Here is a 27,724-nt window from a genome sequence, read left to right as displayed (position 1 = left end):
AAAAAAAAAAAAAAAAAAAAAAAAAAAAAGAACTGAGGGAAATGGAAAACCTAAGCACATGGGAAGCTATACCATATTCATGGATCAGAAGCTAATTTTATTAAGACATTAATTTTCCCTAAATTGATCTATACCAATTCAATGCAATCCCAATTAATATCTCACCAGGATTTTACGGGAGTAGAAACTGACAAAATGACTCTACAAATTCCTGTAGAAAACCAATGAATCTACAACTGTCAATATTTTGACAAAAAACAAAACTGGAGGACTCACTCTGTTTGATTTTACAATGCTTTATGAAACTATAGCAGCCATACAGTATGGTACTAGTGAAATAGGTACGTAGCTAAATGGAATGCAATAGGGACCCACAGATACACAAGGTCAAGTGATTTTTGGTGAAAGTTCAAAGGCAATTCTATGGAATAAACTTTCAGCCACTGGTGTTGGGGCCATTGGATAACTATATACAAAAAAACAAAAACAAAAACCTACCAAAACTCTGTTCATACTTTGTATAATACCTAAAATTAACTAAAAAAAATGAGCCATTGACATAAATGTAACCTAAAACTATAAAACTGATAGAAAACAAGGCAAGACTTTTTAAAAATTGGGTTAAACATAGCTAGGTATGACACTGGAAGCAAAGAGAAAATATTTGTAAAGCACATATCTGTTTAAAGAAATTTGTACCTAGGATATGATTGAAAATACATCATTTTAAAAAACAGGCAAAAGGTTTGAAGACACTAATTCTGTGCCAAGCACACGCCGCCCATCCAGTGGGCAGAGCTTTATCCAATAAACCAATGTAACAATGTCCTTGCTGGTCCGCTGGGACACAAAGGAACAGCAGCACATCCTCTGGGCCATGGACGTGGATGGCTGCACACTTGGTCTGGGGTTACGGTGGGAACCAGAGGGGACACCAGGGCTGGAGCGTGGGGTGCATTCCACTGGGGGGCCCTTGGTACTCAGCACACTGAATCCAATCAGGAGGAAGCTATTTCCCTTTCGATCCTAGAGACATCCAGAAGAAAGCCTTGGGCTGGTGGCAGTGTACTTCTAGCACCTCTCTGACGCCTAAGTTTGGAAGACACTGCCAACAGCTTGCTGGAGCTCACTGCCTATAGGGGATGGGGTGAGAACCCTGTGCACAGGAGCCTGACCTTGGCTTCCTATGGCCTGGGTCCCAGCGTGGGCTGGGGACAGCCTGGGGCTGGGCTCTCCTTGGCTGTTGGCCGAGTCAGAGCTGCTGGGCGAGCCTGGGCCCTCGCTGAACTTCTGGAAACAGGCCTGGCAGCAGCGCTCCTTCCTGCCACTGGGCTTGGTCAGGACGAAGTTGTTGCAGCAGTAGTAGCAGAAGACGCGGCCACATATCCTGGGGATGAGACAGGGCCAGGGCTGTGAGGACACCATGCTGGGGCCTCCTGCGATGTGTGGCCATGGCGCACTACGTAAGGTTCTGCAACAGCCAGCATGGCAGGGTCAGGGGGAAGATGGCTCACTCCTGAGGTCCAGGGAGGCACGGAGGGAACATGCGGCCGAACCTACCTCCTCTGACACCAGGCTGGGGCTCAGACTCTCAGGGCCCCAGACCTCCCTGCAGTGCCGGCCACTCTGCACTGCCCGTCCCACCTGCTTGCCCCTCATCTTCACCCACTGTTCAGGGCCCCGGGGTGGGGGTAGGGTGAGGCCCTGCCTGATTCCCAGGAGGAGCTCATGAACCAGCTCCCCACAGGGCTCCAGAACGCCCACCCCGCTCTCTGCAGCCGGTTGGTCTCTGGGTAGGAGACACGTGGGGTCTCCTTATCCTTGCCCGCACCTCTCAGGGAGCCCTGAGTTCCAGCTAGTACCCAACTAACACACCCTCTGTGCCTGTGCCCCGAGCCAGGGGCAATGCGGACGCTCGGCCACCCCATCCCTCGGCAGAGCCCTGCCCAGTGTGGGGATGGCCTGCGGGTGCTGCCAGACCTGCAGTGGTGCCGCCGCACCATCCAGCTGAACTCTCGCTTGCAGTCCAGGCAGTGGGTTGCCTCCGGGTCCCTGAGCCACTGCTCCTCAGCGCTGAGCTTCTGCTGGAACTCCAGGGCATCGGACTTCTGCCACAGCGCGTCCTTGTCCCTGGGGCAGAACCACATTAGGAGGAGGAATCCCCAGGAACAACAGAAGCACCCAGCTTCACTTTGGAAGACTAACAATGAGTTAAAAAGTTAAAAGGAAGAGTTGTGAATGCTGGCTAATGTTTAAAGAGGAGATTTCCCACAAAAGCCCAATCTCCACCCTCTCTGGAGAAGCCGGTGCCACACCAACAGGACCCTGGTCCTGCAGGGGCCTCTGGTGTCGAGGGAGGGACAGTGGGGAAGGGGAAGGTCCTGAGTGAGGGGCAGGGGACGGGGATCCCAGGAGCCGTGAAACAGCAGGCACTGTCTCTCGGGGACAAGACAGAGGGTTGGAGATGCCCCACAGCGTGGGCTGGCACTCACCTGAGCAGCTCTATCAGCCGCTCCTCCAGGTACTTCTTGGTTCTGTTCAGGTCATCCAGGTCCGCCAGCATCTTCTGGTCGCTCCGCTCCCGCTCGCTTGCCTCCTGGCGGAGTCTGTTGCAGTACTGCTGGACTTGGGCGGTGGCAGTCTCCAGTTCCTTCTGGGTCCTGGGCAGGGGGGAAGTTTCTCCTTGAGCCCTGCTGCCCTGCTGCCCCGCTGCCCCGGGCCCCTGGACCCAGTGTGGCCTCGTCAATGAGGGCCCAGCTGCTCCCACCTTCCGCTCCCCACAGTGGGGCTCTCGGCGCCATCTGTGCATGGTCCCAGGCCCCAGGACGAGGCCCTCCCCACTGCCCTCAGTCATAAAGTGGCATCTGGGAGGGCGGGGTGATGCCGGCTTGCTGGGAGCACCCCAAGTGAGTTGAGTTCTGACCCGTGGCTCCTGGCCAGCGACTGAAGCTGAGTGGAGTCTGCGTGGTGACGGGGAGAGCAAGATCAGTCAGGACAAGAAGGGAGGTGCACTACTCAGGGGGACTTGGCCCCTCGCAGTCTCTGGGGCTCTGCATGGACCACGGTGCCGGCCCAAACAAGTCTGCTACCTGCAGCCCCCAGGCCCACCGAATTCTGTTCTAGGCATTGTGGGGCTCAGTGGAAACTGTGCATTAAGGGTACCCAACCTGTACGTACGAAGTACTTAAAATCTGATGCACTATTAAATGCTGCGGCTACTCTTCCCAGCATGGTTACCGTGCACTTCTGTCTCATTCTAGTTTTCCAAAGTTTGCACTCATGCGCATCCTGCTGCAGGTAAGAAGCAAACAAAAGTGACAGTGGCCAAGAGCAGGTGAAGCGGGCAGATGCCGGCATCCCCGGCCTGGGCTTCTGGGTCTGCGGCTGCTCCTGCGTGAGGGTTTCCTCGCCCCCGTGTGAGTCGCTGGGTTTCTAAATGACTGCGCCAAACACCCCTGAAGACAGCCAGGGGCTGCGTGGGTGCTGTGAGAGACTCACCGTTCCAGGCTCTCCCGCAGGCCTGCACCCTCCTTGTCCTTCTGGACCATGGCAGCCTGGCACTCAGAAAGATGGCGGCTGGCGCAGCTCAGCTTCTCTGCTGTGTCTGCCTGGGTGGCCTAGTACAGGACAGTGGGAAAAGGCACTCAGATTGTGCGCGCCTGCCACAGACGCACAGAGACTGGCGTGCCTCTGCCAAGCCAGCGGGGTCACTTCTAAGGGAAGACTCTGTGTTTGCTGCTGGTGGTGGGGCTAAGGTCAAGACTATTTGTTTGGTAGTGGGGATCGAACTCAGGACCTTTCACGGCGAGCCAGATGGTGACACCCCTTAGCTAAGCACCGACTATGAGTGGCTCTGGCGGCTGGGGGGCCGGGGGAGCCCACAAAAGCATCGAATGCCCAGGTGGTGCTGGAGGCCAGCGCTGAGCTGGCCAGAGACTGAAAATGCCCGAGGAGATGGCCAAGGGAAGCGGCTGATCCCCTGGCCACCTTGACAGCTCTGGCCAGGAGTGAGGGATCAGGACACTGAGCCAGGGTGTCTACAACTGGTGACAGGGTGTCTGAACTGCTGACTGCTTGGGGACGGGAGGCCTTCCCGAGTGTTCTGCTGAATGGTTCCCTGATCCCAAACCAGAGCCCAGCCCCGGGTGGTGCACACGGGCCATGCTACCTTCAGCTTGCCCATGGCCTCTTCAGCAGCCCATAGCTGCTGGCCTTGCTGCTTGAGCTGGGCCCTGAGGTTCCTGCACTCTTCGGTGGCAGCCTGGGAAGGACAAGAAGGGACATCAGAGAGGGGTCCTTGCTCCACAACCCCTTCCGCCTCATCACCCCAAAGGGTAAAAACAAACCACCACTGTTTCTAAACTGGCTCCTTGGGCTTTAAGCTCCTGGTAACAAGACACTTTTGAGATTACTAATGAGAGTGTCTCAGCTTGGTCCTCAAATTTAGAATCCAATTTCTGCAATGGGAAAAGCGGCCCACGAGCCTCAGGGAGCTTTGCAGGGGCACAGTGGCCGAAGTGTGCAGAGACCTCGATCACACCGACCAGTGCTGGCGGGCACAGGGACTGTTGACCTCAGAGCTCTGCCCGGCCCGAGGGCCCTAGAAGAGCCTGGCCATCACCAAGGCAGTTGAAACTCCTGGGGCTCCGCAGGGACCCCTGACACCTACACAGCCGGGGGTGGGGCTGGGCACAAGAGTGTGAGGGAAAAAGCAGCGGATGGGAGCTGGCTTTGAAGTGGACGTCGCCACTAAGCTCCTGCTGATGACAGCCACACGGGGATGTGGGTACAGGCATACACATCTGCTGAGATCTCAAAAGCAGCCACAAGACATCCTGCCCTTTAAATGGCTGCTCGTTTTAAAACTGTCTGGGCAGCTGGTCTTATCTGACACTGTCTTAACTGGCCGGGCGGAGGCCGCCTCTCCAGTGCCCTGCCCTGATGTGTTCCTACAAGGAGAGCGGCTGCTGGGAGCTCTGGCAGTGAGGTGTGCACCTGCACCCCAAGTTCCTTCTCTGGCTTCCCTGTCTTGTGGCTGCAGGGACTGCCACTCCTGGCCCCCTCAGGCCTGCCCGGGCCAGGTGGAGCTGGGGTTACCTTCAGCCTGCTCTGGTGGTCCACGATCTCGGCACTCAGCTGGAACTTGAGTGTGTCGCGCTCCTGGTGCTCAGCCTCCTGGAGGCTCTGCGCCTGCTGCTCGGCCGCCGTCAGCTTCTCCTGGAGGCTCGCTTTCTCCTCCAGCAGCCCTGCCACTTGGCGCTCCAGGCCGTCTCGCTCACGGAAAGCGGCCTCTTGGCAGTCACGGAGCTCCCCCTGCACACGCTCCTTCTCGGCCGTCAGGGCGCACACCTGGATGCCCAGCTCGGCGGTGTCCGTGTTGGCCCGGTGCAGCTGCTCCCGCAGCTCAGCGTGCTCCAGCCGGGCCTCTTCGGAGCTGCGTGTGGCCTGGTCCAGCTCCTGCCGCAGGGCCCGCAGCTCCTGCTCACTCAGCCGGGCCGCAGAGGCCCCGCCCTCCCGCGGCGGCCCTTCCTGAGCTGCGGAGCACTGCAGCAGCTCCTGGACGTGGGCCCTGTTGAGGGCCTCGTTTTGCTCCTGCAGCTGCTGCACCAGTGTCTTGTGCTCCCTCAGCATCTCCTCGGCCACACTCAGCTGGCTCTGTGCCTTGTCCTGGTCGCCCAGGGCTGCCCGGAGCTTGGCCTGCAGGTCTACCAGCTCGGCCCGCAGCCGCTCGGCCTCTCCTTGGTGGACAGCAAGCTGTGCCTGGGCCAGGGCCAGCTGGGTGGTCCCATCCCGCTGGCCCTGCTCTGCCTTGAGGGCCTCGATCAGCTGGGCCTGGCGGTGGCACTCCTTCGCGAGGACCTTGAGATCTGCATCCCGGGACTCCGCCACCTGCCGGCACTGCGCCGCCTCCTCCCGCAGCTGCCGGCACTCGTCTTCCTTGCTCTGCAGAGCAGCGTCCTTCTCGGCCACCTTCGCCTTCATGGCCTGCTTGGCCTTCTGCACAGCCAGCAGGCTTGCCTCCATCTGCTCCCCCAGCTGCCGGATGCTGGCCTGCTCAGTCTCCAGGGAGGCCAGGGAGCCCCGGATGGCCGCCTCCCGCTGCTGCAGCGCCTGGTAGTCGGCCTGCAGGGCCTGCAGCTTGCCCTCCAGGGTCTGGTTGCGTCTCGCCATGCTCTGCAGCTCCCCCTGTAGCTCCCGGTTGGCCCGGCGGAGGCCCTCCTCCTGTTCGCCTGCTGGCACCTCGGCACTGTCCCCTTGCCCCTCCTCCGGTAGGGTGGAGACTGGGGAGGCCGGAGCCTCACCCCGCTCACTGGCCACAGGTGACTCTGGGGCTGCTGGCCCAGCGAGCTGCTCCAGCGCACCCACTTTCTGGCTGAGACGGTCCTTGTCCTGGATGAGCTGCTTCTTCTGCTCCTCCAGGTCGCCCACATGCTGGCTCATCTGTGCCAGCTGAGTCTCCAGAACTTGCAGCTGCCGGCTCAGCGACCGGGCCTCCTGCACCAACATCTCCTTCTCCTCCCGCTGCAGCTGTTCCTCCTTCCTCAGCCCTGCCAGCTGCTCCTCCAGTGAGCTTGAGTGGGCAAACGACTCCTGCAGCTGCTGCTGGAGCTGGGCTGCCTCCTGCCCCTTCCTGGACAGCTCTTTTCGGAGCTGTGCCATCTCCTGCGCCTGGTGCTCCAGGCCAGCTTGGGCCTCCTCCTTCAGCTGCAGCTCGGTGGCCAGCTGCGCACTCTGCTGCCTGTTGAGCTCCTGGACCTTGGTGCTCTCCGCTTCCAGCGATTGGAGCTTCGCCCCCAGCTCCTGGAGCTTCAGGGCCGAGTCAGCTAGGATGGACTGTTGCGGCCCCTTTGTGTCCAAGGCCGTGTCTGCCCTCTGCTCAGCCCTGGCTAGCCTGTCGGAGAGGCTGGAGAGAAGCTGGTTCTTCTCGCCCAGGGAGTCCCGGGCAGCCTTGAGCTCTCGTGCCAGGGGCTGCAGCATGGCATCCAGGCACTGCAGGATGGAGCTGTCCTCTTCCTTGGCTGTATCTCGCTCCAGGGCCTGTAGGCACAGCTGAAGCTCCCTGACAGTATCCTGTGTGGCCCGGGTGACCTCCCACTGCTTCTGGAGCTCAGCCACCAGGCCTGCGAGGTGGTGGTGGTCCTCTGCTGCAGCGCGTCCCTGCTGCCTCTCCACCTGTAGCTGCTCCTGCTGTGTGCTGAGTGCGGCCCGCAGCTCCTGGTTCTCCCGTTCCAGCTTTTGTACGCGCTCCTGCAGCTGCTTCTCCCGCACCTCCAGCTGGTCCAGCTCTAGCCGCATCTCGTCAAAGCCCTCCAGGGCCTCGCTGTTCAAAGGACTGTTTAGGTCGAAGTTGGAAGCCATCTCCTGGGTCTGCAGTGGGGAACACAAAAAACAAGTGCTTTGGGAGGAAGCTAACTTGCTACTCAGAGAAGCTAAAGTCTAACAAAAGCAGAAGTAAAAATACGGGAGTTACCTGACCTAAGGTGAGTCTACAAAGCTGTTCAAAGGGCTAGAGCTCTGTTCAAAGCACCTGCCACACAGAGGTCAGCAGCATAATAAAAAAATATGGCAAATGTTTAAACTTTTTTTTCTTTTTGGTACCAGTGGCTGAACTCGGGACCTTGCGCTTATCAGGCAGGCAGCGGAACCACTGAGCTAAATCCCTGGCCCTAAACGTTTAAACTTTAAAATTATTACAGTAAGACATTTTGCCATGAATCTTCCTCACAACACTCCCCTTCCCTTTGCCGTCCTGGCTGCCTCGACGTCCTCATCGATAGAACACCTTGACCTCTCACAGTTATTGTGACTCTGAAGGAGAGCCAAGGGTCACATGGTGCCAGGTCTGGTGACTAAGGCGCACAAGGACACGGCCTTGAGTCTTCCCGAGCTGTCTTTCCGCTGGATGGCGCCCGGCAGCAGCGGTCAGTCACTGCATTTGTGATCACACCTCAGAAGACCCTCAGGAAACAGGACCCCAGAGCTGCTGCAGAAAGCGGTGCGGACCATGGGAGGAGTGCGTTTGAAGTGAGGGGAGGCTTCTCAGGGGGATTCACAGCAGTGTGTCTTTCATAGCAACAGATTTTAAAGTTTACTGCATATTTCAGTTACCCCTTATATTTAAACTGGGGTTCACATGCTGCACTAGACCCATAACACCTGGCATGATTATACCACCAAATGAGGTAAAAGGATGGTCTATCTTCTGTTTTTAATGCTCATTTTGTATACTGCTGATCAATTTCCACAAAATTATACAAAGCTATGGTACAGTCACATCTCTGAACAAAATTACTGAACTCTATCTACTGTTTCTTGATTTATGCTTCTGTCACACTCCCTTGTTCACGAGCAAGGTGGCTTTTATTATCCTATCTTATGGAGGAGAGAGCCGAAGTTTCCAGAACTTAAGTAATTTCTTCTTAGCCACACAGCTGGTGGGTGACAGGGTAAAGATGTGGCTTTTAGCCATGGTGCTAAACTGCTTTTTTAAGTGACTTTAAAATCTTTTTAAACACTTTAATTTTAAAATGGCCTAAATTCTATTTGGCTGTAAAAACCCAGTCTCCAGGAAATGGCAGGTGTAACCTGAAGGACCGCACTGTGCTGGCTCTAACAGGTCTCTGTGGACGTCACCCTTGAGTCGCTAGGGCCAAGGACAAACCCCAGCCCCCTGGCCTTACCTGCAAGTAGTTGCTCACCAAGCTGCTCATGCTGGAGCTCCGGCTGGGGGCCTTCCACACATACGCAGAGGAGCCGGGGGCCAGCGTCCTCCTGAGGGCCACAGACCAGATGGACTTGTATTCAGAACAGTGAATGTGTGTGCACACAGACACACGGTGGCCAAGGTGGTCACTAGGGGCTACCACGGTGTGGGTGCAGCCGGAGTGTGTCCCCAGGGTTCCCGGGTCGGGAGCCTGCTCCTCGGGCGGTGGTGTGAGAGGTGGTAAGACCTTGATCAACAGGGCTGGGGCCCTGGCAGGTGTGAGGGGCCCGGCCTGTCGGGCTCCCCAGTCTAGAGAGGACATCTCTTGCTCCTGCACCCTGTGCCCCGTACTCACCATGAAGGAGACAGCTACGGGCCCTTGCCAGGGCTACGCAACGCTGCGTAAGCCTCTCAGCCTCCAACTTTACGAGCTCACTAAACCCCTGGTCGGACTGACACAGTCCGTACAGAGTGGACTGGCACAGGGACAGTGCCCCCAGGTGGGGTGGCTTTGAAGAGGTAAAACCCAACCCTTCCATGAAAGAGCTAAAGAGCACAGCTACAGGTCTGTGATAAGGCCTCTGCTGCAATGGTTCTAACACCAGGGCTTTTCTCCATCACCAAAAAAGATTTGAGTGAATGAATTCTCCAATTTGGGGGTGAAGTTTTCCTTGAGCTTTCAACACCTGTCCCAGAGGTGGTACAAAGGGTCACACTGTGTTTAGGGCACAGTCACCACCTTCTACTGCACACAGAAAATGCAGGTGAACAGCCGCGGTGGTTCACACAACCACATTGGAACCTTCCCTCACCACAGAAACCTTGGCTGGATGGTACAAGCCTAGGACTACAGGCTCATGTGGCAGCTCCTGCGTGTGCAGTAGGAACATGGCCACCTAATCACATGTTTACCAGCAGAATTGGCTCCAAAACCTGAAAATGCTGCTCTGTTTGTCTCTATCCCAGCCGCTCCCTTGTCAGTGTCTGCCTTGAAGACAGAGGCCCGGGTGCACAGGACAGGGACAGGGTGCCCCAGGAGAAAGGAAAGGAGCCCAACTCTCCACTGCCTGGAACCAGACATGCAGTGGTGACTGTTACACTCCCTCCTCCCACTGCGGTAGCAGAGCAGCTCCAGACAACGCGAAAGGAGACTTTGAGGCTGTGTTCCACTGGCCATCGGCTAAGATCTGCACACCCTGGCTCTACAGCCATGGAACCCCACATGCAAATGCAGGCAAAGTCTCAAAGTAATGTGCTGAGGACCAGCCATGACACGTACAGTCTGGTGGGGCCAGGCTGCAGGCCCTGTAGTCCTGAGGCCGGTGTGACTTGCTTTAGGAATTGGGGAAATACACAGAAGGCCACATGTTTCCTGGCTGTGTGGGGAAAGCTCACAATCACAGTGCTCCTAAGGCAAGATAACGTCTGCTGAGGACAATGCAAGAAAAGAATGCAGGAACCCAGGTATGGGGAAGGACTTATTCCACATTAATTGCTCCCTTTGTGAGGACTGACTTGACCCTCATTCTTTGTTGCCCCATTCTTGCTGCGGTCGGTCGGTTGCTGTTCCAGGACAAGTACCCCTGCCCACCCTGCACATCTTGCTGGCTAATAAGTGTGTCAACTGCAGAGTTTACGGAGTCTGTCCACTAGAGGCAGGCTCCTCCTTTAAGTATTTCTCTTCATTCCCTGTCCTCCCTCCTACAGGTATCTGAGGGTCTGATCAGCCCCTGGCAGCAACATCAAATGGAAAGGCAAGATGTGACAGGCAGCTATCTTAGGGTCCGAAGTGCATAGAATTTAAAAATACACACAGAATAAAACTGTATGCAGTCATAAAACACGTATGGATGCACACATGGTAAAAATACAACCATCTGGACATGAGACACATCAACTGCACTGAGGCTGTAATGACCTCTGGTGTGAGTGGTGGTTAAGAGGTGATCAACAGGGCTGGGGCCCTGGCAGGTGTATGGGGCCCGGCCGGTTGGATCCCCACTCTAGAGAGGACATCTAGCAGTGGGGGCACAGGGTGCAGAGGAGGGGGAAGACGACAGTGAGTTGGGCTGGGGCTTGGTCCATGGTGCTTTATTTCTCAATAAAAAACAAGTATCAGGCATAAGATAAAACCACTGCAAGGACCAGCTTGAAAAGGCTCCTACTGGCCAAATATGGGCCAATTTAAGTCTCACAATAAACTACGGTGGCAGAGTGTAACCCTAGTGAGTCTAATAAGAATCTATGCTGATGCTAATTTAAATGAACAGATCAATGCAGAAGAAGGAAAAGCTCACCCTGTATAGGATGAAAACTGATAATGAAAGAGGAAAACCACGCTGGTTACTCTGACAGTAACGGATGCTTCAGGTAAAACTTATTAACCAATGCTAAAACCAAGAGCAGAAAGACATAAGAGGAAGAGGACCACAACATTCTCAAAGTATCTTCTGGTCAGATACATATCAATCATATAAGGAGAAACAGCAACCTTAAGACAGTGATGGCAAACCTTTTAGGGCCTTGTTATCACCGAACTGTCTGTTACAACTAACAAACAGCCTGCTGCGGCATGAGTGCCACAGGTTCGTCAACACTGCCTGAAGATAAGCCCGGTCCACCCCACCTTCACCAAGGAATCATGGTCAATGGACATGAAACTCATCAGCACCATGTGCCTCTGGACAGAATGCAGACAGGGACACAGCCCTGAGGTTCCACAAATAAGGCTTAAGCGGAATCCAATGAGGAAACATCAGACAAACTCAGATGAAAGAACAAGTTACAAAGTAACTGGCCCGTAGTTTTCAAAAATGCCAATGTTGGCAAAGGCAAAGACAGAGAAAGTGTTTCAAGTTGGCGGGGTGGTGGGGTGGTGGGGTGGGGGGATGGGGCTTTGAGAGGCCCCTGCTGAACTGTACCCTGTGAATCCGGATTGGGTCCTGGCTTTAAAAGACATTGCTGAGATGCTCCGGAAAATATGAACAATCTCTGCAGGCTAGACAGCCACATCCAGTCAACGTCCTTCTCCTGATTTTACTAAGTGTCCTGAGGTCAGAGAAGTCTCTCATCTTTAGAGACACAGTGCCTGCAGGAACAGGGTATCAAGTCTGTAACTTAGGTCCAGATGGCTTAGGAAACAAGCCCATGAGAAAGAGAAGGAGGAAGAGTGATGAAACACTTGCAGCAAAATATTAGCCACGAGGGATCAGGGAAAAGGGCAGATCAATACTCTGCACTCTTGCTGCAACCTTTTGTGACTCAAAATTAAAGTTTAAACAAGGACACGTGAGCACAGCAAACGTTGGCTCTTAAGTCTTGGTGGTCACTATGTGGCTATCATACTCTTTTCTATATCTTCAGAGTATTTCCCTCTTTAAAATAACACGAGTACTGAAATTTGAAAATTCTCTTCACCACGTGGTGACTTCCGGCTTGTGTATAACCGCAGTGGGGGCCGGCCAGCTGCCTGCCAGCCCTAAGGCTTTGGTTACATCTGTCCACTCAGGGTCCAGAACAAAAAGGGATAAAACCACAGCAACCTTTTGGGCCAGCCTCATGGCACAAACTGTAGCTTTCACTCCCTTTCGTGAAGTTTAGGAGGTGACAACGGTGTAAGAACTCAGTGGAAAAAAAGCCCACGCGCGCTCTTGGCCCTACTCCCACACCCGTCCTCTCAGATCTCTCCAGTCAGATCCGTTTATGGTTGGAGCATTCAGATGTTATCTCTGTCGTGACTCAGCAAACTGCGGAATTAGCAGACAACAGCCACCAAGCTGGATGCGGCTGACGAGTAAACCTGCCTCCAACCTTTTCAAAGACTCAAACATCTCTTTAACTGAGCTTTAAGGTTCCAAGCGGTTCTGCAAGGTACCTGGCAAATGTCGGCCAAGCGGCATCCAAGTCGTAGCCCCTCGATGCCAGGTCAAACTGCACCTCAGTCAGCTCGTAGAGCTGGCCCACGATGTCAGAGCTCAGCTTTAGCTTCAGAAAGGGGCTTCTCGCGTAGTACCAGTCACTGCAGGGGGAGATGCAACGAGGGTCAGGGGGGCAGGAAAGAGTGAGTCTCCTCAGTTCTCACTGGGGCGGCTAAAGTGGTTGAAGACACAACAGGACCAGTTTCATTCTCACTGCAGGAGCAGGCAACTCCAAGGACCTTGCTCTTCTGCAGGGAAACTGCGGCGCTGATCTGGATGTTTATGCATTTATTGTTTATGTCACACCTATTTCCCCAGAGGGCTGTGGGAAAGCTTAACTCTCAAACTTGCCAAGAACGGGCAACTGTGGGGGAACGAAAGGGGCCACCTTTCTGAACGAGAACCTCGCCTCCTATTCCTTTTCCAGAACTCGACATGAGATGCAGGACTTGCTGCTTACTTCTGCCCAGACACCAGTTAAAAGCCAAGGCACAAACTCTCTACCCAGAGACGTGATTTGTGCACTAGACAGTGGTCGGCTCACTTCACACGCAGTAACAAGATAGAAACCGACACCACTAAGGAGGTGGAGGGTTACTTGGTGCTGTCTGTGGCCAGATGAAGTCAAGCTGCTTATGGAGATGGTTTCTCACCACACATCTCGAACAGGTCACCCTCCTACCCACCCACACCCAAGCATGAGGCCCGTCACACGCACAACTATGTCTTCCGGCAAATCAATATTAAAGGGGACAAAGCAAAACAAAACATTCTCCCACTACTGTTTTCTTCTGCGATTACAAAATGATTTCTCTGATTACCTAGGGCACTCCTTGGGACAGGCGAGGCAGAGCTCACGGACGGGCAAGTGGCCTGCAGTGTCCACCTGACACCCACCTTCCTTTGCACCCTGTCCTGCCCCTCCCCTCCCCTGCCAGGTGCAGTGCCAGTGACACGGAGGGTGACACATGGACAGCCGGGTCCTGACCACAGCAGCCCTCAAGGCTGGCTGCCCCTCCGTCTCCAGGAGCCCAGATACCCTGGCGGGCAAGGGCCACAAGTGGCAGCTGAGGCTGGGTTCAGAGAGTTAAAACCCCTGCCAGCAATCCTGCTGGGAGCCATGGCTGCACCTGTCCGTCCATGCCCATCGGGCATCTGGGGTCAGAACTGGCTCGGAGCCTCAGCTGAACAGGGCTTGTGGCATTCCAGCCCCTCCGCACCAGGGACGAGTCGGGGGTGCCCACCCCATGCTCCAGGACGGCAGTGGGCAGGGCAGGGGAAGGACGGACGTGGAAGGTGCCCGCCCAGGGGCACCAGGCTGCGCTGTCACCGTTACGAAGGAGGGACGTGGCATGCGCCTACCTGGTGACCTTGGTGTTCATGAGGCACTGCTGCAAGGTATCTGCCAGCCTCTGGTGCACCAGGGAGTAGCGGATGAAGGCTCTTCCTTTCCCCAGAGACGTCCGCAGCTGGAAGGAACAGAGCAGAGCAGAGCAGGGGAAGCGCTGTCAGCCGCCCTGGAGCACACGCTTCCTGGAGGCCCACAGGAGCCAGGCCCGGGCAGAACACACCGTCCGGAGCCACCCCAAACACCCCACGTGTGACCCTTCAAGGACACCAGGTGGCTGCGGGTGGGCTCGGCGCTGGCCTCCCATGAGAATAAGCTGCGGCTCCGGGACGCACGCGCAGGGGGACCCATCTGTGCCAGCTCCCACAGACCACTGGGATCTGTACACTGTATCCGCCCTCCTTGCGCCATCAGGGTCTCCACGTCACATGAAGCCCAATTTAACTGGGAGATCAGAGCCACCCTAGATGTACGCTGTGGCGGAAGGGACAGTCTCAGCTGGGTGAACGCTGGCTTATTTTTAAAGTGCTGGAAACAGGTCGGGGAAGAGGCCTTAGGGGCTTGGCAGACCACGTGTAGCAGAAAGCGATGGCCTGGGTAGGGCAGGGTGAGGGCAGCTTTTAAATCTTGCTGGATGGGTAACCCCTGCCACTGTCTCCATAACAGTCAGCACAGTCCCCATCTGGCAACACTGTCCTGTGGACTGGTTTCTCTTCGGGTGTCAGCCAGCCTGTGTCCAGGGGTGATGGGGGTCCTGAAACCTCTCCTGCAAGCCTGAGGCTTCCAAGGTTTCGGGCACCTGTAGGGGTGGTGACTGCGCAGCTGCTCCCAGAGCAGGGCCTTGCATGTGGCAAGAGGACAAAGGAGTAAAGGACGGCATGGAGGACGCTTGAGAGCAGTGTGCCAACTCAGGTCCACTCCCCTGGGAGAAGGAGAAAGGGGTTCGAAGCCCACCTTCCCCGGCGGGGGCTCTGCGGGGCCGAGGCTCCCCCGAGGTCAGGAATGTGGGGGGCAGCAGGGGTCTGACTACCACAGGTCCTGGCACCTCCCGTCGTAAAGAAGCCAGTGGCCGCGACGGAGACAGGAAATGCGCGGTGTGGCTGGCGGCACGTTAACACGCTGTGAACACTCGTAGGATGTGGCACCGGAAGTGTGGCTCTCCTTCTTCCTTCTGATCACTGCGGGCAGAGCTCCACAGTACGACACAGTTTCGAAAAGTAAAAAGTGTGGAGCCTCATGAGCTACAGAAGCCGTGGGCCATTTCTCTGATGAGTTTCTCAGGACTCTCCGGGGAGGAGGGCAGTGGTCAGACTTGCCACAGACCAGCAGCAGCGCAGGGTCTGACAGGTGACTCGACAGACGCCACCCTGTGTCCAAGTCCTCCTGAGGAGTGAGGGGAGGCCAGGGCTCACAGAGCAGTGAGTGCGCCTCACACCCACACCGGTGCACACACATCCAGGCACACACCTGCCACGCCCACACGTCCTGCAGAATTAAGTGGGACCCACCAGACAGCCCTGTCTGCCAGCTCCTTGTCCTCACTCGTAGCATCTCTGACCAATGCCACAGACTTCAGAACAGGAAAGCATTTTAAATGACCAACATCTGAGGCTATGTTTTATAATCAAGTTGATCAGCTGAACTCTTTATACGCACAGGAGCTTTAAAATGTACCCTATACATCCTTTGGGGAGGAGGACAATACTAGTTTCTCTGTACAAAGAAGGAACATGACCCCATGGCCTTTTTGTTTCACTATTTTAGATGCTAGGTCCATTTTCGCTCCTTAACTCTTAATGCTTTGGGCATTGAATCAGCGCCAGTGCACAGAGCCAAGCAGTGACAGGGCAGCGGTGCAGGACAGGAAACATGCAGGGCACCGAGCATCCCCCGGGCGTGATGGGCACTGCTCCCCAATCCTTGTGGGGACACAAGGTCCACACAGAACCCCTCTGAGCATCTGGGAACTTACAATAACTCTCCCTGCTTCAGCCCAACGGCCACCTCCTGCCCAAAGGGCCAGGGGTCCTACAAATGCTCCTCACCTCCATGTGTCACTGACTGGCTTGAAGACCTGACAGGCGCTGGTCGGGAAGCTAAGCCGGGTCCCCAGCAGCCCCACCGAGCCTCCCAGAGGGACTGGAGGGACCGGCCCTGGGGAAGCAGAGGCTGCTCCGGCCACATGTGAGCGAGGACGCGTTTGCTTCCACAAAGTCCATTCTGTGGCCTCAAGCTGTCTAAGGCCGACTGCACCATGAAAAAGGGAGAGGAGAGTGGCCCACCTCAGCTGTTTCAGCGTGTGTCTGGGAGCTCTGGGAGTGGGGTCATCGGAAGTACCCACTTCCAGGCTGGAGCTGCTCCGTCACACAGCCAGAGGCAAGGCGCCCGCGCTCTGACGTGGCTGAGGAGCCTCCCTGGGCAGGCAGGTTTCTTCCCAGGGCCACGCATGCCTCATGCGGCCCGGATCACATGAACATCAACACCCCTTAGGCCTAGAGGGCAGAGGGTGCGGCGGGTGGAGAACACCCAGCCCGGGTGCCCTCATCAGCCCCATCCTCTCTACAGAAGAGACACTTGGTCCAGCTGGCACAGCCGGGGAGCTCCGCCCACGCGCTCACTGCAGCCCTGGCAGGAGCCGCCCCCAAGGGCCTCACTATGGCCTTCAGGGCGCCTGGCCCCGATCACAGGGCCCCCTTGTGCCCAGTATGCAGCCAGGCTGAGGAGAGCGTGGAGACCCAGTCAGGTGGGCAGGAGTGCGGGGCCCCAAAGTGTGTGCACCCTGTTGCTCTGGAGCCGCGTGAAGTGGCAGAGCTGTCTCCGGCTCAGAGCTGATGTGGAGTCGGATCCTGGCAGGTTCAAAAACGCCGTGGGTTCCTACCTCAGTCTCCCCTCAAATCCCAGCCTCCTGCGCACGCTGCAGGGAAGGCAGAAGATGATTTTCCTTTTTTTGCAGCACAGGGTATTGCACTCAGGACCTCACACTGCCCTCACTCCAGCCCTTTCAGATTTCTGGCTTTTACATTTTGAGATGGTCTCACTAAGTTCCTAAGTTACTTAGGGTGGATTGGAACTTCTAATCCTCCTGCCTCAGCCTTCCTCCCTGGCTCAGAAAATGTCTTTTTAAAAAGGCAGAGATGTCCTGTTCCATGCCATTCAAGGGCATCACGAGCAGAGATATGAGGGCCCAGCGGGTGACGTTCAAGGCCGTCTGCTCTGTGGCAGACACTTGGGTGGCTGCCCTGCAGTGAGCCACAGCTGGACACCTTTGCTCTTCCCCACCTGTGAGCCCAAGGCCACCAGGGACAAAGGGGCGCCTACCTCGGAGATGGACTTGACGAAGCGTATCCCATCGTTGGCCCCCTTCGCCTTGGCCAGGCAGGCGCAGAGGTAGTCCCAGTAGTCCTTCTTGGTGCCCAGGAGGCTGACTTTCTCCTTCAGGTCGAACTAGGAGAGGGAGAGAGAGGAGGTCCAGTACCCGGCCTTTCACCCCACTATTTAAAGGCTGAAAAGCCAGGCGAGGTGGCGCACACCTGTAGCCACAGAACTCAGGAGGCTGAAGCAGGTGGATTAATCACAAGTCTGAAGCCAGCCTAAGCTACACAGTGAGTCCCTGTCTCAAAAATAAAACAAAAGCTGGGGATTTGGCTCATTGGTTCTGCTACTTGCCTTGCAAGCCCAAGGGCCAGAGTTCGATCCCTGGTACCCTAAAACATAAAAAACAAAAACAAAACAAAAGAAAATAATACAAGAGCTTCCCAGGTGCTAGTCCCTGGGAGGCCCTTTACAGGCATTATTTTTATTTACTGGCAAATCAGGCTATGTCAATCACAAAATGAGGGTGTTTTAATCCCCAATTTTTAGACGAGGAAACTGAGGCTGTGAGAGGCTGGCTCAAAGACTGACACCTAGTGAGATTTAGGGAGAACAGCCGCCCCACAGGGCTGTTTTACACCAATGGGTGCGTAACGTGGACAGTGATGTTCTCTTGGGCACCACATGTGCACACAGCACTCTCAGTCATTTGCGACCCTGGCTTCCCCTCCTTCCCCTCTCCATTACTGAGCATCAACCCGGTTTCCCATCCTCCCTCCATCTTTTCTAGCCTATTTTCGACTGTATTTTGAGTCTGGTTTAGTTTACTCAGTATGATGCTCTCAAGTCCCACCCTCTTTCCTGGGACGGACACGTTTTCATCCGGCTTCATGGCTGCATAATGCTCTTCCTTATGGGTCCATCCACGACACACCCTGAAGACCCGTCCCTTGAAAGGACTCTGCGCAGAGCACAGTGGGGAACGCTCACGTGGAATCGCTCCAGGGAAGCTCGGGTCCACATGGAGACCGCACACGCGCCCCACGGAGGAAGTGAGGCGATGCTATTTCATTTCACATACTCAACTCTGAAGTTTCTATACTGCTTTAATGCCCACATAACAAACTTGAATAAATGTCAGCTGAGTCATTTCAAATCCAAAACCAAAATGGGCTTAACAGGGGGCAGAGCAGGAGCAGACACTGCGCAGGGGGGGCCAGTGGCCTGAGGGGACCTGCCTGCCCACGCGGGGCCTAACCCCCGACCGCTGGCCTCTCCTCCTGTTTGGAGGAGGACGACTATAAAACGAGGGGACGGATCTATGTTTAATATATTTTTTTCTGATATAAAAGCAATATATATAGATTGTTAGGAAATTGAAACAAAACAAAGTAAAAACAGAAAAGAAAAAAACCACAAGGCTGAGTACCACTGCCCTAAAATAACTCCTGGCTGCTTCCTTCCTGCCCGCTCCAGCTGATGTTTTCCACATCTGCCGAGCTCCAGCTCGCGCCTCGGGGCTGAGCTGCCCCGGAGCCCCTCTAGGAGAACAGGAGAGTGCCCAGCAGCAGGACCCAGAAGGACAGGACGGACACAGCCCGCTGAGCCCAGTGCACGTCACACAGCCGGCTCTGCAGCGAGGCGTCTGCATAACCGTCGCAGAGGCCACCGCCTGCAGGCTGCCCGCGTGGTGGAGCAGGCGCCTACACATGGGTCTACCCAGGGACAGGCTCCCAGCTTCCACAATTCTCGTGGGGACGGCAGCCTCCTGAGGTGAAGACCCGGCTGTGCGGGCCTTGTGGGCGGCCTCACGACATCCAACCTCCAGGGCTTGTTCTCAGTTCCCAGCCCCCCGAGTGCCCCATCAGCCCTCGCCCATGAAGGACACGCTGCGGGGGTGCTGTAGTGGGGACAGCTCTGTCCCCCCGCTGATGACCACAGCCTGAGAGCCGGCAGGCAGCACTTACCTGCAGCAGGTACTCGAGTTTGTAAGAGAACTTGTGCAAGCTGGTGCTGTCATCGGTGATGGGCTCTCCCACTTCCTTAAACTCGTTGCTCAGTTCTGTAACCGCGTCTTCAAGACAACAGACAGATGCGTGACCAGAGGGGAGCATGGAAGGAGGAAGCACAAGGTGTGCGAGCGTGCGGGGCAGGCCCTGGTCCGAGTCCGACAGTTCTCAGCCGCCCCTGCCTGGCACCCCAGGGTGCCATGTCCATGTGGCTGCTGGTGCGTCCCCAAAGGCCCATGGGAAAGGCTGGTCCCAGTGCCCGGCTAACCGGAGGTGTGGGACCTTCCGAGGTACGGCCTGACTGGGGCCCCCTGGTCACATGGGCGTGCCTTTGCAGGGGACACCAGGACCCCAGCTCTTCATTCTCCCCCACTGCTTCCAGATCACTGTGAGGCGAGCAGCTCTCCAACAGGGTCAAGAGGGTGGACGGGGCCATGCTGTGGGTGCGTAGGCGCGGGCTCTGCTCCAGTGTGGCTGTGTGACTGCATGAGATACTCAGCCTCTCTGTGCCTTTCCTCGTTCACAGAAGGGAGTAACCCCGGCAAGCTGACTTACAGTGGCCCAATGTGGGACTCACTGAGCCAGGACCTGGGAAACAGGCGCACAGCGGTGCCTCGCCCCCACATACCACTGCAGGCCAAGGCCCGACCCAGAAATAAGACATGAGAAAACTTTCAGATCTGGGAGCACTTCAGCTTTCAGATTTTCAGGTTAAGGGTGCACAACTGGCGAATCTGCAAATATTCCACAGTTCTGGGGCTCATGGCAGGCAGGGATCCTCAGCCTGTGCTAGCTGCGGCTGCCCAGATGCAGCAGGAGGACACGGCCTACCTGTGGAAGTGACTGCTATCTCGCCGGCCTTGGCTCGAGGCCTCAGAACGTGGACAGCTGCTCTGTGTCTGCCCACTGGTGGGTTAGAAACGTGTCCCCGTAGACACAGGTATGGGGGAGGTGTCACCTCTGGCTCGTGTCTTGGCAAACGGGGACACCATGGGAGAGGGTGACCTTGGGCTCCACAGCCTGCCCAGGGGGAGGCGACTTGCCTCCCCTGATTCTACAACCCTGGGTGCGGCTCTGCCCGCGCCCTGCCTCTCCCAACCCCAACCTGGGCCACACGTCTCAGCCTCTCATACAGAGACACCAGGGGCAGCAGGCCCGGCCTGGGAGTGTCACAGACAGGGGCAGCTGCCAGCTGGGACCAGGCTGGGCAGCAAAACAAGCCTAACAGGTACTGAGCCTCCTGCTCGCACCAAAGAAGCCACCAAAGCCCGCAGCAGGAGGCAGTGTGAGCCTCCCACGCTGGAACCAGACACAGAGGTGACTGTTTACAAACTGCCTGTCCTGTCCCATGAAAGCACGGGCAAGTGCTCCCGGCCCCATACATGGGACACAGGGTCCCAAATATTTCAGTGTCATGCATCCTGGCTCCGGCTCCTCCCTGAGAGCAGGCAAACCTTGCAGGTCACGGATGATCCTCTGCAGCTGGCCCTCAGTGCTGCTGGAGTCCATGGCGAGTTCCCTTCGTGCCCGCGTGGTCAGAAGAGGCTGGGGCTGTGGCTCCTGGTCAGCAGCTGTCACACATCATGCTGCACCTGCCCAGGGAAGAAGAGGCCATGAGGGAGCAGTCAGAGACACAGTTAAGAACATTAGGGGACTCCTTCACCAGTCACAAACCTGGCAGCCTCCCTGGACAAGAAGCTGGGCCCCTGGCCTCCCAACTTTGTTTCTGGTGCACTTATACTCAGACCCAGCGACCCGGTTTGTGGCTCACCGAGGAGCCAGATTAACCTTCCCCAGGACAGGACTGGCTAGCCAGCTGTCCTCAGAGAAGCCCCTGTGGCTCCTGAGCACCTACCCCAGGACCAGGCCCTGAAAGCCGGGTGCAGGTGGTCCCTCCCCAGGCACCCTCTTCCCGAAGAGCCGGGACCTGTGCAGGGGCAGTGTCTCAGGGCATGTACCCTCAGGGCTTCCGCACAGGACAGCCTGGTGGCCAGGCAGGGACGTGCTGCCCTTGTGGGGGTGTTGCAGCCTCCCATTGCCCACAGGCCGGCCCAGCCTGGGGTGCGGCCCACTGCCCACCGGCTGCCAGGTATTTCTATTTTAGGCTCGCTTACAGTCCTCTCTCCTGCTGGGGAGTCCCCTGCTCGGCAGCTGTTAATGCGAACTCAGGTCATGGTGGTGGGCAATGACCAACAAAGATGAGACAGCTCCTGGGACAGAGGGCTGGACGTGTGTTTGGGCCCCACGAGTTCAGACTCTCTCTCTTCCCACTGGTAAGTGCAGGAATCGGGCTTATTGCGCCCTGGCTGCTCAAAGGCCACATTGCAGCCTGGCTCTGGTCTCAAGCAGAACACTAACTTTCGCCTCCCAGGCCGTGCACCAGAAGCGGGACAGCGCACTTACCAAACCCACGGGACCGGCCCTTCGGCCCCTCGTTTCAGCAACACCACGTCCTCCCCTCACCCGAGGCGACCCCATGAGTTCCCCGCAGTGTGGAACGCCTTCCTCTGACCCCAAGGGCCCCGGCCCTGACCCCAGCCGTCTGTATTCAATCCCAGCCCAGGATGCAGGCCCTGAGGACAAGCGCACCGCTCTGTCCTCAAACAGCACCTGGCTGCGCCATGGGCCTGGGTGATGCTGCCCGGCCCTCCTTGCCTTAGAGTCAAGCACAGACTCCCGGCCCTCACCCCACCAGATCGGTAAACCTCTCCGGTCAGCGCCCCTGGCAGTGGTAAACACCGCCACGCAGCTCCGGCTCCTCACAGGCCACGTCTTGTGGGCAGCAACCAGGGCAGTTGAAGTTCACCGGCAAAAGCAGACCACAGATGGGAGACATTGCGGGAGCCCTGAGCATGGCAGCTGTGCGCAGCGCTGCGCCTGTACCCGTGATCGCTCTCCATTCTCACGGAGACCTGACGTGCAGGGGAGTCGCCCACCGCCCCGAGTGTGCCCAACACAGGCCACTGCTTGCCTCCTACTCCCAGCGCCTCACACCTGCTCTGGAGCCAGGCGAGGGGACCTGGAAGGGAAAAGGCCCCAGCCACGTGCAACCCCAAATATTTACACGGGCATCCTGGGGTCAGTGTGGGGCAGGGCAGGTGGTCACAGGACAGAGCCACCTAGGCCTATTTTTAACCACCAAGCCACCACACAGGCTGTGACTCCATGGAACAAAGCCCAGCGAGGGCTTCTGTGGCCTCAGGGGAGGAGGCGGCCAGGCCACAGTCCCAGGTCACGTGGGAGCTTAGCGAGCCGAGCCAGGGACCTTGAATGGAGGTGGCAGTGGGTCAGGAGAAGCAGAGCACAGCGACCAGACAGGCAGCGCCGGGCCCTGGAGAGAGAGGCTCAGCCTAGGGAGGACTTGGGAATCACTGCCAACACCAGCTGTCCAGCCCCTCATCGGGGCGGCTCCGTGCAGGCTGTGGACACTGAGGCACACAAGGCCCCATCCTGCCTGGTGGTACTCGGCTGTCCAAGGAGACAGATGGGAAGATGTCCTGGTTGCGAGGCCAAGAGGAAGGGCCAGTGCGGGCCACGGTTGCCCACCACGAGGAGGGGTGGACAGGAACACACAGCACGGGTGGCCTCCAGCGCCGACTGGGAGAAGCCACTAGGAGGCCCTGCGTCCAGACCCCGGATATACTGCATTCAGCAAGCGGGGCGCTGGGGAGAAGGCAGACCTGTGAGGCTGGAGAGCTCGGGGCGCTGTCTGTGTCTTCATCGGGAAGTGGTTCTGCGACTACACACTGGGCAAACGTTTGTCAAAACACAGAACCGAACTGTAACTTGGAATACCAAAGCAGCCTGTGACAGAGCTTTGAAAACTGCCGGGAACTGGGGCAGGGAAGAGTTAGTCCTACTTGGGAAGGGAAAGGGTGACTGGTGTTCTGTGACAGCCACGGACTGGGCCAGGCCTGGAGAAAGAGGTGACCAGAAAGGGGAGCAGGCTGGCCCCCCTGCTGCAGGGTCTGAGGGCGAGGATGGGGGTGGCCTCACCTCGAGCCTCAGGGAAGCCCAGCCCCCCCACACTGGGCACACTCAGGGGCGGGCAACAGCACTTCTGCCTCCCCAGGAACCGACAACCAGCAGGGTTTGCTGGAAGCCATCCCAAGGGAGTCTGCCTGAGGGAACCATGTCCACAAACCAGAGCCTTGGCACAGGTGGAAATGTGGTTGTTTGTCTGCTCTGTGGTACCAGGGACTGAAGCTGGGGCCTTTGCACTGAGCTGAGCCAGCCACCCTTTTTGAGACACAGTCTTGCTAAATTGCCTAGGATGGGCTCAAACCTGGGGACCTCCTACTCAGCCTCCCAGAAGGCTGGAACGACAGACATGCGCCACCACACCTCTGCTGGCAAGGTGCCCCTTTGAAGCCTGGCGCTGCCCGTGTGTCAGTCTGACTGGCTTCGCAAGGCAGTGTGCCTGTCTGGTGTCGGGTTATAGGTCACAGTGCGACTGCACAGGCTGATTTCCAGAGAGCTGTAAGAACTTGGGCGCCAGACCTGCGGGTCACTGTGAGCCTCTGCACACCGCGGTCACTGTCCCATGTCACTGGGCAGCCCCCTGGCTGGGGATCAGAGAGCTCTGGCGCCAGTCAGCCCCGGACTGATATCCAGCACCAGTCAGCACAGTGCTCTCCGAACTCAGGGACACAGCACTGCCATGTACAGGGCCACAGACACCGCAGCACCCGGCAGGACACACGATCACTGCAGGGACACAGGGTCCTTTCTCACTGTCCTCTGCCGAGCTCTTTCAGATATCAGAAAAACCCTCAGCTGCCCTACACGCCTTCACCAATAGGCCCAGCATGTTCGTCCCTGATGGAGTCGCAAAGACACTCACTGACTCACACACGTAGCTTCTCCTGACTAATCTGCACACGCTGCCCCGGCAGGAGCAATCCATGTCTGAATAGTCACGTGAGGGAAGGAGGAGTGGGAGGGAGGAGGGCTGAGGTGGAAGCCGACCTTGCCGGAGCGAGGAAGTGGCCCAGAAGGCGTGGCTCAGCCCAGTGCCTCCCTTGTCCCGGACAACCCCACCCTGACCACAAAGGAGCACTCACAACAAGGACAGTTTGAGAAGCAACCAGCCTCTGGATGTGTCCACTGCTGGGTCCTGGCCAGCACACCCCATGGCGCCCACGGAGTCACCACCACCAGGAAAGGCGTATCTGCCTGGTACCTGTGGCTCATCCTGCTGTCCCCTGCCCGGAAGCTGAGGGTGGGAGGCAGTGGCCCGGCAGGCACCTCACTGGAAGCCCAGGAGTGTGGCTTGGACAGTGCCCGTGGGATTGCCAAGGCCAGCACGGTGGGGAGGCGTCTGCATGGTGAACAAAGGCTCTTTAGGTAGCCCAGCCCCTGCAACTGGCAATTAAAGTGCTCACCAGCTGCGTGCTGGGCCTCTTTCCTCAACACCCTTCTTGCTTTTGATCTCTCTTAAAGGGAATGAAGCCTGGGGACTTCGCCACAGCTTCTCAAACCTTCTTTTGACACTCCCCCCCACTGTAGTAGGGTCTTTGGTCACTTCCTCAAAAACACACACACAAAGCCTCCACAATTCCAGCCCACAAACCTAGGAGAGCAGGGTCACAAGGACCTGAGCTCAGGAGGAGCTATGAGGACCTTAGAGACACTGGCTGGCTTCAAGGGAGGTGAGTAGTAGTCCAGGGAGAGGCCACATGTCCATCCCTGGGGCTGTGGGCCAAGGTCCTGCCACTGGACCAAAGGGTGAGGATGACAGGTGTGACAACCTAGGCAGTCTCCAGAGCTAATACATAGACAACTGCATGACCAGTGATGCATCTACTGCCCCAAAGAGCACAGACCCCACCCAGGCAGGGAGAAATGACAGCTCTCCCAAATCAAAGGCTCAGGAGACCTTCCTGCCCAATGTCAAGAGGGTTAGTCTAGCTAATTACAAATTAAGACCTGCAGCTGATAGAATATGACACAGCCAATAATCACGGCCTCAAGGAAGCCACTGGTGACCTCCTGTGCTAACAAACTGCCAGCTAGGCAAAAGGTGGTGTGGGCACCACTGTGAAGGGGCAAGTCTGACCCAGGAGTGAACAAGACCCATAGGCACAGGCCTAGTCTTTAGGGAACTTGCGCTCAGTGGGAGAAACACGCAATGCTTTATAACTGGGACAGAATATCCCCCCACCCCCAACTTCAGAGAGGACAGGTTTATTTGGGCTCATGGTTCCAGTGGGTTCAGTCCATGGTCAGCTGTTTCCAAAAGAGAAACCGCATGCCTGTTCACCCCATGCAGCCAGGAAGCAAAGAGGAGGTGGTAACAAGAATACACCCTGCCGGATCACACACCAGTGACCGGTTTATCCCAACCAGCCCCAGCTCCTAATAGCAAGTTCAGCTCTGAACTCATGAATGGATGAACCAGCTGACAAGTCCAGTGTCCCATGATCCAGGCAGCTTCCAACAGCCCTGCCTCCAAGCGCAGAGACTGGCAGCTCTAAATCACTACAGAAAGCATAACCCATTAAGACTGCACACAACAGTCCCTTGCGGCCGGTGAAGTGCTTTGATAAAAATAAACGAATGTGTGAGACATGAAACCACACGCCCCCATGATGCCACACCTTAGCAGCAGGCCTCCCTCGGAGTCTCCTCTCCCAGCTTTGAGGCCATCACCAGCACAGGGATGGCTCATTTCATCACTTTTCCCCTCTCTGTACTCATCATTTTCCTATGACCTAGCCCAGTCCGGCACAGGGAGGGCCCTCAAGATAAGCTGCTTGCTGAAAGAATGAACGAACAACTGAATGAATGAAACCAGATCCTTGCCTACAAACTGAACGACATTGTGAGGCAAGGAAATGTACCAAAAATATGAATGATGGAAATCTGCCAATGGCGGGAATGTGGGTAGATTTACTGTTAAAAACTCTGATTTTTAAATTTCCTTTGTTAAGCATCAGTTACTTTCATGTGGACTAAAAGAATGCATTTCAAGAATCAAGCTGTATTGCTGTTGTTGTGAAAATCTTTGGAACTACTATTCCCCGAGTGCACAGAAGAGCCTATTTCGGGAAAATTGAGGGGAGGGTGTGTCCTCTTCTCTCTTTATAAACACCCCCCCGCCCTCACTGTCCAGTGGGCTCAGATGACTGCTGTCAGACATGTTCCCACCTCATGACTTGTCTTTTTGTCCTCTCCCTGGGCTGTCCGGAAGTGGCTAGGGCCATTCTGTGGGGTTTCAATGCTCCGTGCCCTCTGCCTGATGTCCCCATCCCTCCTCTGCCAACTCCTCTCCAGACTTTCTGGTGTTAGCCAGGAAAGGACACGTGCACCACTGTTCTGTCTCCCAGGGAAGCCTTATCCAGAAGCCTTCACACCCATCCAGGACAACGTAAACATTGTCTCCATTACCACTGCTGTTAGGGATGGAACTGTGCCCTGACTCTTCCTGTTCTCATGTGAGGCCCTAACTCTTACCTTGCACTGTGGCTATATTTGAAGACAGGGCCGTCAGAGAGGTGCAGGAGGCTAAATGAGGCCATGTAGGCGGACTGCAATCCAATCTGCTTTTGTCCTTACAGGAAGAGGAACTTGGGATACAAAAGAAACACGTAGATGTGTGAGCACAGACAAAAGGCCATATGAGGATGCAACAAAAAGGTGGCCACTGGAGAAGCCCAACCTGCAAAGACCCAGGATCATGGACCTCTGGCTTCTACATGGGGAGAGAAGCAGCCACTGGGATGGGACATCTTGCTATGGCAGCCTTTCCTTCTTCAATTCCCAGTGTGGCTCGCGGGTCATCTAGGGTGGGATGGGACTGCTGGGTCTGGTTCCGCTGGCTCTTGCAGGGAGGTGACCACAGCAGGACACAGCCCAGCCCGGAGGGCAGAGCATGGGGCTGTGTGGCAGAAGGGAGGTAAAGGAGACCAGGCTGGCTCAGTGAAGACCACGGTTGAGTGAGGTTCAAGATATATTCAGCTCACCAGATTTGTATTTCCAGGCCACCTGTCTATCCTGAGCAAGTTATCTGACCTCTTCCTACCTTGTTTTAGATCAGGTGCCATGTGGGGAGGTGCCCTTTACCTTCCTTCACAAGGAGAGAGTGGGGACTGTTGTCGTGGGAAAGAGGAAGAACACCCTCAATGGCCAAGGCTTCTGAGTGCCCCAGCCTGCTCCTGAGCAGGTCTACAGCTGCCCTGGAGAGGCACCTGGGCCGCAGGTCCAGCTCCGGAAGTGCCTTCAGCTCCTCCGTAACCTCTGCCTGTGGTGGAGCTGCCCAGCACCAGGCTGGGCTCTTCCGGGGACTTGCAGCTCAGCACCATCATGCCCGCAGAGTGCTTGCCTGGAATGCTGTTTTTTGGTCTAAATTTTTCTTCTGCTAACTCAATTTCCTGCTCCATGTCACAGGTACCATGATCAGGCTCCTGGGTGTGTGTGTGTGTGTGTGTGTGTG

The 27,724-nt window shown here is 56.5% G+C and overlaps 1 protein-coding gene across 1 annotated transcript in view; it reads right to left on the bottom strand.

Moving 5' to 3' along the window:
* Fyco1 (FYVE and coiled-coil domain autophagy adaptor 1) overlaps positions 1 to 26,856 on the bottom strand; it is a 60,064-nt gene extending 33,208 nt beyond the window's left edge. Inside the window, exons 1-13 of the mRNA XM_010624387.3 lie at positions 26,746 to 26,856; positions 20,745 to 20,882; positions 19,249 to 19,355; positions 17,288 to 17,413; positions 13,984 to 14,090; positions 12,579 to 12,722; positions 8,682 to 8,772; positions 5,098 to 7,368; positions 4,169 to 4,261; positions 3,499 to 3,617; positions 2,493 to 2,660; positions 1,981 to 2,130; positions 1,176 to 1,387 (exon numbers count right to left, since the gene is read on the bottom strand). Of these exons, the coding sequence (XP_010622689.1) occupies positions 1,176 to 1,387; positions 1,981 to 2,130; positions 2,493 to 2,660; positions 3,499 to 3,617; positions 4,169 to 4,261; positions 5,098 to 7,368; positions 8,682 to 8,772; positions 12,579 to 12,722; positions 13,984 to 14,090; positions 17,288 to 17,413; positions 19,249 to 19,355; positions 20,745 to 20,799 (3,643 nt within the window). The 5' untranslated portion in view covers positions 20,800 to 20,882; positions 26,746 to 26,856. The remainder of the gene's footprint in view (positions 1 to 1,175; positions 1,388 to 1,980; positions 2,131 to 2,492; positions 2,661 to 3,498; positions 3,618 to 4,168; positions 4,262 to 5,097; positions 7,369 to 8,681; positions 8,773 to 12,578; positions 12,723 to 13,983; positions 14,091 to 17,287; positions 17,414 to 19,248; positions 19,356 to 20,744; positions 20,883 to 26,745) is intronic.
* Between the last annotated feature and the right edge of the window lie 868 nt (positions 26,857 to 27,724).

This window comes from Fukomys damarensis, unplaced genomic scaffold, assembly GCF_012274545.1.
Source record: "Fukomys damarensis isolate Sample0158 unplaced genomic scaffold, DMR_v1.0_HiC HiC_scaffold_12, whole genome shotgun sequence".
In the NCBI taxonomy this organism is placed as follows: domain Eukaryota; kingdom Metazoa; phylum Chordata; class Mammalia; order Rodentia; family Bathyergidae; genus Fukomys; species Fukomys damarensis.
The sequence above is the reverse complement of the archived record's forward strand: the minus strand, read 5'-3'. Positions and strand labels throughout refer to the sequence as shown.